This window comes from Rana temporaria, chromosome 5, assembly GCF_905171775.1.
Source record: "Rana temporaria chromosome 5, aRanTem1.1, whole genome shotgun sequence".
Classification (NCBI taxonomy): domain Eukaryota; kingdom Metazoa; phylum Chordata; class Amphibia; order Anura; family Ranidae; genus Rana; species Rana temporaria.
Window position 1 is genome coordinate 19,361,413 of NC_053493.1, and position 11,314 is coordinate 19,372,726.

At 46.2% G+C, this 11,314-nt stretch overlaps 1 protein-coding gene across 1 annotated transcript in view; it reads left to right on the forward strand.

Moving 5' to 3' along the window:
- The window catches only part of LOC120939846 (anterior gradient protein 2-A-like), a 15,115-nt gene extending 4,560 nt beyond the window's left edge, over nt 1-10,555 (forward strand). Inside the window, exons 4-8 of the mRNA XM_040352243.1 lie at nt 1,187-1,239; nt 3,743-3,816; nt 6,380-6,443; nt 7,663-7,746; nt 10,324-10,555. Coding sequence (XP_040208177.1) covers nt 1,187-1,239; nt 3,743-3,816; nt 6,380-6,443; nt 7,663-7,746; nt 10,324-10,373 — 325 coding nt within the window. The 3' untranslated portion in view covers nt 10,374-10,555. The remainder of the gene's footprint in view (nt 1-1,186; nt 1,240-3,742; nt 3,817-6,379; nt 6,444-7,662; nt 7,747-10,323) is intronic.
- Nucleotides 10,556-11,314: the final 759 nt, after the last annotated feature.

The following is an 11,314-nucleotide window of genomic DNA, read 5'->3' on the forward strand; positions in this document are numbered from 1 at the left end:
TGTATCATTTAAATTAGGCGCGTACCCGCGCCGAACGTACTGCGCATGCTCCGTTTTGAAATTTCCCGCCGTGCTTTGCGGAAAATGACGTCGCACCGACGTAATCTTTTGAATGGCGACGTGCGTTACGTCCTTTCCTATTCACGGACGACTTACGCCAAAAAATGAATTAATTAAAATTCGACGCGGGAACGATGGCCATACTTTAACATGACAAGTCTAAATATAAGCCACGAAATAGCAGCCGTAACTTTACGCTGGGAAAAGCCGACTAGCGACGACGTAAGAGAATACAAAGAACGCGCGTACCTTCGTGGATCGCCGTAAACAGCTAATTAGCATACCCGACGCGGAAAACGACGCAAACTCCACCCAGCGGGTCGCCGATGTATTTCACCTACGATCCGAAGGCGTACGCCTGTCGGATCGAAGCCAGAAGCCGTTGTATCTTGGTTTGAGAATTCAAACTAAAGATACGACGCGGCAAATTTGAAAGTACGCCGGAGTATCAGCAGATACTCCGGCGTACTTTTTCTGTGAATCTGGCCCACGATTTCCATAGCAAAATAAATAATAATAATAAAAAAAATCACAATTAGTTCCTAAATGGAAAGAATAAATGGGGAGTATACATTTGCTACACGAATCATTTTGCAATTTTATTGAAATTAATATCTATTTTTATATCTATTTCCATAGCAAAATAAATAAATCACAATTAACTCCTAAGCGGGGAAAAAAAATTACTACTCATAACATTTTGCAATTTTATTCAAATTAATATCTATTTTTATTAGCAAATGTATTAAGGTATTTATTATTATTATTTATATCTATAATGTATAACATTCACATTTTAAATTGCCATAGAAAATGTATTTTGCTCTATTATTTTAATGGCAATATCCAGGATGCCTCTGAATTCTAGAAATGTTGAATCAAGATCTAAATCAAATCGAAAAACATATGAATTCGAATAAGCGAAACAAATTCCGAAAAATAATTAAACGAAAAATAATTAAACAAATTTAACTAAACAAATTGATGAAAATACTGAAACGAATTGAAACAAATGTTTTCTTTCTGCACATGTCTACTTTATTGTACACAATAATAACACAACAGTTCTAATTCTAGTACTTTGTATATCAATCAAATATTTATGGGAATTGTTCTCGCTTTACAGAAACAAGCCTTTGATGTTGATTAACCACAGAGAAGACTGTCCACATTCACAATGTAAGTAATCTCTTTTTCATTGATGGAAGCCTGTAAAGTGGTCACATTCCAAACACTGAGTGACCCCAGAGAGACATGGCAGATGAATTGGCATTTCTGGTGTCACCCGGTTATCCTATTCAATCTCACAGTCTCTATCCGAGAGGCTGTGGTCGCTATTGCATTGAGTCTGCATTAATCCAACTCGGCTCAATGCGCCTGGTAAGCAAAGTATAATAAAGTCGATTTTTCTGATAGACTATGAAATGGTTAAAACCCTTTTTAGCTGTTTGGTTTGTACTTATTTATTTATCATTTTTAATTTTTATTAACCACTTCCTTAATGGGCACCTAAACCCCCTTCCTGCCCAGACCAATTTTCAGTTTTCAGCACTGAATGACAATTGCGCAGTCATACAACACTGTACCCACAAATAGAGCTTTCCTTGGTGGTATTTGATCACCTCTGCGGTTTTAATTTTTTCCACTATAAACAAAAAAAGACAAAAAAAAAAAAACACAATGGCCCAGATTCTCATAGGACTTACGACGGCGCAGGGCCATGTACGCCGTCGTAAGTCCTAATCTAGGCCGTCGTATCTATGCGACTGATTCTTAGAATCAGTTACGCATAGATATCCATTAGATCCGACAGGTGTAAGTCTCTTACGCCGTCGGATCTAAACGGCAATTTTTTTTTTGACCGCTAGGTGGCGCTTCCGTTGGATTCCCCATCAAGTATGCAAATTAGCTAGATACGCGAATTCCCGAACGTACGCGCAGCCGACGCAGTAAAGTTACGACGTTTACGTTAGGCTTTTCCCGGTGTATAGTTGCCCCTGCTATATGAGGCGCAGCCAATGTTAAGTATGGCCGTCGTTCCCGCGTCAAAATTTTAAAAAGTTACGTCGTTTGCGTAAGTCGTCCGTGAATGGGGCTGGACGTCATTTACGTTCACGTCGAAACCAATGACGTCCTTGCGATGTAATTTGGAGCAATGCACACTGGGATATTTTACGGACGGCGCATGCGCAGTTCGTTCGGCGCGGGGACGCGCTTCATTTAAATGATACACGCCCCCTACCCGCCAAATTTGAATTCCGCCGGGTGATTTACGCTACGCTGCCGCAACTTTACAGGCAAGTGAATTGTGAATAAAGCACTTGCCTGAAAAACTTGCGGCGGCGTAACGTAAATCGGATAAGTTACGCCGCCGCAGAGGTACGCCCAATGTACCTGAATCTGGCCCAATATTTTTTTTACTTTTTGTTATAATAATATCCCATTTTTTTTTTTTTAAATGATTTTTCTCAGTTTAGGCCGATATGTATTCTTTTACATATTTTTGGTAAAAAAAAATTAGCAATAAGCGTTTAGTGATGGGTTTGCGCAAAAGTTATAGCGCCTACAAATAGGGGATAGATTTATGATTTTTTTTTTTTTACCAGTAATGACGATCTGCGAGTTTTGTCAGGCCTGCGATATTGCGGCGGACACTTTTGACACTATTTTGGGACCATTCACATTTATACAGCGAACAGTGCTATAAAAATGCACTGACTACTGTATAAATGTGACTGGCAGGGAAGGGGTTAACACTAGGGGGCGAGGAGGGGGTTAAATGTGTTCCCTGGGAGTGATTCTTACTGTGGGGGGAGGGGACTGACTGGGGGAGGTGACCGATCTGTGCCCCTATGTACAAGGAACACAGCATCGGTCTCCTCTCCCTGACAGGACGTGGAGCTCTGTGTTTACACACACAGAGCTCCACGTCCCTGCTGTCACCGCCGATCGCGGGTACCTGGCGGACATCGCGGCCACCAGGCACGCGCATCGGCATCACGTGAGACACGCCGGGCACATTTATTTTTCCCGATGCGCCCCCTTGGCCGCGCGCGCGGGGAATGTAAATAGCAGGCCGTTCAGGGACGTCCACCCCGCACGTCTTTCGTCTATAGCGCGGCTCTCAAGTGGTTAAAGCGGGGTTCCACACGCAATTTTTTTTTTTTTTAAGTCAGCAGCTTGTAGCAGTTTGTAACACTGTAGCTGCTGACTTTTAATAAGGACACTTACCTTTCCTAGGCACCCTTGATGCCGCCCCCCCCACCCGATGCCGATCCCTCGATCGTGGAAGGTCCCGGCGCCGCCATTCTCACTAAGTGAAACAGACAGTGGGGCCTTGCTGCTTCACTGCCCGATTCCTACTGCGCATGCACAAGTCTCGCAGCGCTGTATGAATGGGCGGCTGCTCCTTGGGGAAACACACAGTTCACAGAAGGCAGCGCTCCCCATTCCCCAGAAGACACGGCCAATATTTGGCTGTTTTTAGTAAGTTCCATTATTCCCCAAACCGCGATAAGTAACGCATTATACAGGATTTAATTAGAAATGGATGAGTGGTGCGCCGTGGCGGAAGGAGGACAGAGTGCCTGGATCAGCACCGCCGTGTATAATGTTACAGAACAGTAATTAAATAATACATTGTACATTACATAGTAATCATTTTATGATCTGCTCCCTGCAGCCCTGAAGAAAGCATTCGCTGAACACAAAGGAATCCAGAAAATAGCTGAAGAATTCATCCTCATCAATGTCATGGTGAGTATTGGGGACGTCACTGGTGGGGATCGGCTGTGTGTCTTCTTCTGTTTGTCCTGTAGAGGGGGTGAGAGCAGAATAAGGAACCCCAATAAAGTACAATTAAAGGGCCAGTTCACTCAAAATTTATATGGTTGTTTTTAGTAGAAGATTTTAGCTTCATCCACATGGACATTGTTAGGCATTTTCTGGCACTTTCCCCATGCTTAGGGAGCTGCAGAGGCTTGAATCATGCTTGTCTTCCGGGACAATGCTTGCAAATTGAGTCAGGATTTAAAGAAAAAAAAAAAAGCTTGTATTGAGAAACGCTCGTAAACCGCGTTACTCGCAATCCAAGGTTTTACTGTACAGTATTTCATATGATCATTATATGTGGTATTTGCCTGATTCATTCTATTTTCCATGAACATATTTACTGTATATACTCGAGTTTAAGCCGTCTTTTTCAACACATTTTTTATGCTGAAAAAGCCCCCCTCGGCTTATACTCGCGTGAGGGTCTCCCACTGTGTCAGTCTTAACTGGTCCACGCCGTTCCACTGTAACAAAGCCCCTCCTCCTCATCTTTGGTGTCATTGTTCAGTTTTGTGGCCATTATTTGCAGGAATAAAGTTTCCTATTCATGATCTGGGGAGGTCAATTACTATTCCCGTGGGATGAGGTTGTAGCGCCTCTGTAGCCTCGGGGGTGTCAGTTATTCCTCCTCCTCCTCCTCGACCTCATCCTTCTCCTCGACCTCATCATCCTCCTCCTCCTCGACCTCATCCTCCTTCACCTCGACCTCCTCCTCCACCTCATCATCCTCCTCCTCGACCTCTTCCTCCTCCTCCTCCTCCTCCTCGACCTCCTCCTCCACCTCATCATCCTCCTCCTTATCCTCCTCCTCGACCTCATTATCCTCCTCGACCTCATTATCCTCCTCCTCCTCCTCGACCTCATCATCCTCCTCGACCTCATCATCCTCCTCCTCTACCTCCTCCTCCACCTCATCATCCTCCTCCTCCTCCTCCTCCTCCTCCTCCTCATCCTCATCCTTCTCCTCATCCTCCTCCTCAACCTCATCATCCTCCTCGACCTCATCATCCTCCTCCTCCTCCTCCTCGACCTCATCATCCTCCTCCTCCTGACCTCATCATCCTCCTCCTCCTGACCTCATCATCCTCCTCCTCCTGACCTCATCATCCTCCTCCTCCTGACCTCATCATCCTCCTCCTCCTCCTGACCTCATCATCCTCCTCCTTCTCCTCCTGACCTCATCATCCTTCTCCTCCTCCTCCTGACCTCATCATCCTCCTCCTCCTCCTCCTCCTGACCTCATCATCCTCCTCCTCCTCCTGACCTCATCATCCTCCTCCTCCTCCTCCTGACCTCATCATCCTCCTTCTCCTCCTCCTCCTCATCCTCCTCCTCCCAGTGACCTCATCATCCTCCTCCTCCCAGTGACCTCATCACCCTCCTCCTCCTCCTGTCAGTGACCTCATTATCCTCCTCCTCCTGTCAGTGACCTCATCATCCTCCTCCTGATCTCATCATTCTCCTCCTCCTCCTGACCTCATCATCCTCCTTCTCCTCCTCCTCATCCTCCTCCTCGTGACCTCATCATCATCCTCCTCGTGACCTGATCATCATCCTCCTCCTCCTCCTCCCAGTGACCTCATCATCCTCCTCCTCCTCCCAGTGACCTCATCCTCCTCCTCCTCCTCATCCTCCCAGTGACCTCATCATCCTCCTCCTCCTCATCCTCCCAGTGACCTCATCATCCTCCTCCTCCTCCTGTCAGTGACCCCATCATCCTCCTCCTCCTCCTCTTGTTAGTGACCTCATTATCCTCCTCCTCCTCTTGTCAGTGACCTCATCATCCTCCTCCTCCTCCAATGGCACCCAGCGGACTGTGATGACATTATGTGGATTCTGGGTGATCTCCCACCTTGTATTAGTAAATTCGCAGTTTATTCTGCTTCTATTTTTTTTTCCATTCATGGATCCTCCCCATCCCCCTCATTAACATGACTAATAACTTTCATTATAATTTTTTTGAATAAAAGTGTTCCAATTTCCATTACTGACATCAATCCCAAAACATTTTTTTTTAATGCATATTGTGAGAAGCTCACAGTGTGCGGTGAAATCAGGGTAAGCAGTTTTGGGGTAGAAGAGGAGCCGGTACATCTGTACTAAACTAAAGGGAAAGCCGGAGTCATGGACATGTAGAGATTTACATTTTTCTACAAAATGCCTAAACAAAATCTGTAAATAACGGCCCCCCCCCCAGACTTCTCATTAGACACTCGGGTCCCTTAGCAAAAGATTCTATGTGACAGGCGGGCAGAAACTGAGCCTAATACTATCTGCAGATTTGGATGAGGCAGTGAGCCGGTAGGTAGGAGCAGGGGGACGAGCGGGGTGCTGTGACATCACGTCTGTGGGCGGAGCATGAAATTCTCTGGATATGAATAGAAAGGTGGTTTTGAAATGTATAGAAAATAATAACAATGGCTGGTATAGAAAATTCTGGTAATCTTTATCAAGGTTGGTTAACGCCTGTTCATTTTATGTCTTATAGTTCGACCCAACCGACAAAAACCTTATCCTGGATGGACAGTACGTGCCAAAGATTGTATTTGTTGGTAAGTTTTCTAGTTCTAGTGCTTTGAATAAATATCCCTCGTTGTATTCCCCCATTATGTCAAAAATCAGACCTGAGATGCATCACAGTCTTTGTTTACACTGCATGCACTGTGCTGGGCTTTGTTTACACTGCATGCTCTGTGCTGGGCTTTGTTTACACTGCATGCTCTGTGCTGGGCTTTGCTTGCATCCCTCCTGTGCTTTGCTCTGTGCTGGGCTTTGTTTACACTGCATGCTCTGTGCTGTGCTTTGTTTACACTGCATGCTCTGTGCTGTGCTTTGTTTACACTGCATGCTCTGTGCTGGGCTTTGTTTACATCCATCCAGTGCTTTGCTCTGTGCTGTGCTTTGTTTACACTGCATGCACTGGGCTGGGCTTTGTTTACACTGCATGCTCTGTGCTGGGCTTTGTTTACACTGCATGCTCTGTGCTGGGCTTTGCTTGAAACCCTCCGGTGCTTTGCTCTGTGCTGGGCTTTGTTTACACTGCATGCTCTGTGATGTGATTTGTTTACACTGCATGCTCTGTGCTGGGCTTTGTTTACATCCCTCCAGTGCTTTGCTCTGTGCTGGGCTTTTTTGTACATCCCTCCAGTGCTTTGCTCTGTGCTGGGCTTTGTTTACATCCCTCCGGTGCTTTGCTCTGTGCTGGGCTTTGTTTACACTGCATGCTTTGTGCTGAGCTTTGTTTACATCCCTCCAGTGCGTTGCTCTGTGCTGGGCTTTGTTTACACCCCTCCAATGCTTTGCTCTGTGCTGCGCTTTGTTTACATTGCATGCTCTGTGCTGAGCTTTGTTTACATCCCTCCAGTGCGTTTGCTCTGGGCTTTGTTTACACTGCATGCACTGTGCTTTGTTTACACTGCATGCACTGTGCTGGGCATTGTTTACATCCCTACAGTGCTTTGCTCTGTGCTGGGATTTGTTTACATCCCTCCAGTGCTTTGCTCTCTACTGGGCTTTGTTTACACTGCATGCTCCGTGCTGAGCTTTGTTTACACTGCATGTTCTGCGCTGGGCTTTGGGTTCTGATTCTAATCATTGAATATCTTACCATGGTGGTGCCATAGATATGGAAGATCCCAGACACTGCATCCAAACATTGCTGGGAATGGGTTTTACATTGTTCTCAGTTCTCTTTAATACGATTCCTTCCATCCCTAGTATGAGGCTTCTTGTATTATAATAACTTGTATTTGTATCTTTTATGTTCCCCAGATCCCTCCCTTGTGGTCAGAGCTGATATTCCCGGGAAATATTCCAACCACCGCTACACCTACGAGCCTGAAGACATCGAACTGCGTAAGTGTGGAAGAGGGGTCCTTGCCCTTCCCGGTCCCCTCCATGGAAATGGGGTTGGGGGTTGGGTGGGGGGTTGGTTGGTAATGAAAAAGTTGTAATGTTTTTGGTGGAGCATTTTGACCACTTTTTGTTTCAATTATTTTTTTGGTTACATAAAAGCATTTTTTTTTCCATTAAAGTGGTTCCACAGCAGGGGTCTCCAAACTTTCTAAATAAGGGGCCAGTTTATTGTCCTTCAGACTTTAGGAGGGCCGGACTGTGGCCAGTGGGTGCAGAAATTTTCCTGGCATTAGTGGGAGTAAGCATCGCCACATTTGGTATTGGGGTAGGAATAATGCCCCATTGTTGGCATCATTGGAAGGAACAGTGCCCCGTCGTTGGTATCATTGGGAGGAATAATACCAACATTGGTATCATTGGGAGGAAAGGTGGTATCATTGGGAGCAATAGTGACCCATAATTTGAAGGAATAGTGCCCCACCATTGGAATCATTGGGAGGAATTGTCCCCTAATCGTTGGTATTATTGGGAGGAATGGTACCACATCGTTGGTATCATTGGGAGCAATAGTGACCCATAATTTGAAGGAATAGTGACCCATCATTGGTATCATTTGGAGGCATGGTGCCCCATTGTTTTTTAACATTGGGAGGAATGATACAACGTTGGTATCATTGGGAGGAATAATACCAACGTTGGTATCATTGTGATGAATGGTGCCCTCATCGTTGGTATAATTGGGAGGAATGGTGCCACATCGTTGGTATCATTGGTAGCAATAGTGCCCCATCATTGGGAGGAATGGTGCCCTCATCATTGGTATCTTTGGGAGGAATAGTGCCCCATTGTTGGTGTCGTGGCAGAATAGTGTCCCATATCAATGGGAGGAATATGCCCCAAGGGCCAGGTAAAGGCAAGCACCGGGCCACAGTTTTCAGACCACTTCTCTAGAGGCTGACGTTTTTTTTAACCTTCATGCATTCTACGCAGAAGCTCCCCCAATACTTACCAGAGGCTGATCTTGATCCAATGATGTGCGTGAAAACAGCGACTCACCCTCCTCATTGGCTCAGCGACAGCCATTGGTAACATCAGTTCCCCAATATCTATTTCTTGCCCACCATCTTCACTTATATCATAGAGACTTTAGCAGTGAAATAGTTACACCTTGGTTCCCAGCTCCGCCCACCTACTATCATGGAAGGTTGCACTCCTAGGGCCGGATTCAGATACATTGGAGTATCTGTCGGCGCGGCGTAACGTATCTCAGATACGGGACGCCGCCGTAACTTAGGGCGCAAGTTCCGTATGCAGAAAGAACTTGCGCCCTTAGTTACGGCGGCGTAACGTATGTGTGTCGGCGTAAGCCCGCCTAATTCAAATGGGGATGATGTGGGGGTGTTTTATTTAAATTCACTGTGACCCCACGTACTTGACTTTTTTTTAAGAACGGCGCATGCGCCGTTCGTGAAAAAATCCCAGTGCGCATACTCGAAATTACGCCGCAAGTCGTCATTGCTTTAGACGTGAACGTAACTTAAGTACAGCCCTATTCGCGAACGACTTACGCAAACGACGTAAAATTTTCAAAACTCAACACGGGAACGATGTCCATACTTAACATTGGCTACGCCTCATATAGTAGGGGTAACTTTACGCCAAAAAAAGCCTAACGTAAACGACGTAAAAAAATGCGCCGGGCGGACGTACGTTTCTGAATCGGCGTATCTACCTAATTAGCATATTCATCGCGTAAATATACGGAAGCGCCACCTAGCAGCCAGCGTAAATATGCAGCCTAAGATACGACGGTGTAAGACACTTACGCCGGTCGGATCTTAGGGAAATCCATGCGTAACTGATTCTATGAATCAGTCGCATAGTTACGACCCCGCACACTCAGAGATACGACGGCGTATCTCCTTTCTGAATCCGGGCCCTAGACTCTTCACTTTACTGGGAAGATCTAACAGCTGCAAAGCCTAAGGCCCCGTACACACGACCGGATCTATCCGCGGATCAGTTCCAGCGGATAGATCCGGTCGTGTGTAGGCCCGAGCGGACAATTTTCGGCGGATAAAAATCCAGCCGACGGATTCCCAGCGGATAAAAATTTTGTAGCTTGCTACAAAATCTATCCGCTGGAATCCAGTCCAGCGGACTGCTCCGGTCGTCTGTACAGACTCACCGGATCAGTCCGTCCGCTCCCATCCCTCGCATGCGTCGTAATGATTCCACGCATGCGTGTAAGTATTTACCTTCCAGCGTCACGCATGACGATGACGCAGCGACGGCGCGACACGTGACCCCGGATGTTTTCCGCGGGGATTTTGATCCGATGGTGTGTACAAGCCATCGGGTCAAAATCCGGAGGGGAAATGTCCGATGGAAACGGTCCGGCGGACCGTTTCCATCGGATAACCCCTCGTCTGTACGGGGCCAGAGGTATAGAAAACCACTGGGCCAATCAGCTCGCCATGCCCCACCCAGAACTATCACTTTATAGTGGATTGATCCTTTAAGTTTTTTTTATTTGTTATCACCTAATATTAATTATGACTCCTTTTCTATTTTCAGTTTTTGAGAACATGAAGAAGGCCAAGATCCTCCTGAAGACCGAGCTGTAGAGACCTCTCCTCTACATTTTATAGATCGATTAAATGTTCTTACTATGAATGTGTCAGTAATAATGTATTTAATTTCACAGCCAACCTGATTTTGTGACTTGGGATGGGAGAATATTGTTTTTCAACTGTGTTCATGTTTTCCTAAACTTTTTTTTAAAATAAATCACCCCGGGTTATTTAAGTGTTTGTGATATCTTGTCTGTGTTTTCATGGTTCCAAACGTGACTATAAGGCCTCGTAGAGACGGGCAAACATGTACGATGAAAACGGTCCGCTGGACCGTTTTCAGCGTACATGTTCGCCCGGGGGTTTCTGTATGATGGCTGTACACACCGTCATACAGAAATCCGCGCGTACACCATACGCGGCCGCACCGTCGCCGCGAAGATGACACGGCGACGTGCGCGGCCCTGGCAGTTTAATGCTTCCACGCATGCGTCAAAGTCATTCGACGCATGCGAGGGATGGCGGCCGCTCGGACATGTACGGTAAGTCTGTACAGACGACCGAACATGTCCGACGGACAGGATTCCAGCGGGCTGTTTCTAAACAAGTTTAGAAATATTTGCCCGCTGGAAAAAGGCCCGGCGGGCAAATGTACGCTGGAATCCTGTCCGCTCGGCTGTACAGACGACCGAACATGTCTGCTAAAACTGGTCCGCGGACCAGTTTCAGCAAACATGTTCGGTCGTGTGTACGGGGCCTTAGGCTAATTCACACTTGTGCAACTTGTCATGCAACTCTGGACACACAATTCATGCATTTCAATAGAAGCCGTTCAAATCTATGCGACTTGACAAGTCACAGCCACTTTAAAAAGATTCCTGCCAGTGGTGGCTGGTGCTCAAAATTGCAAACAAGCTGAAAAATTCTGAAATGCAAAAAAAAAAAAATAATAATAATCAATTGCAGCCACTGCGACTCCCCGTCCGCTTGCTGTC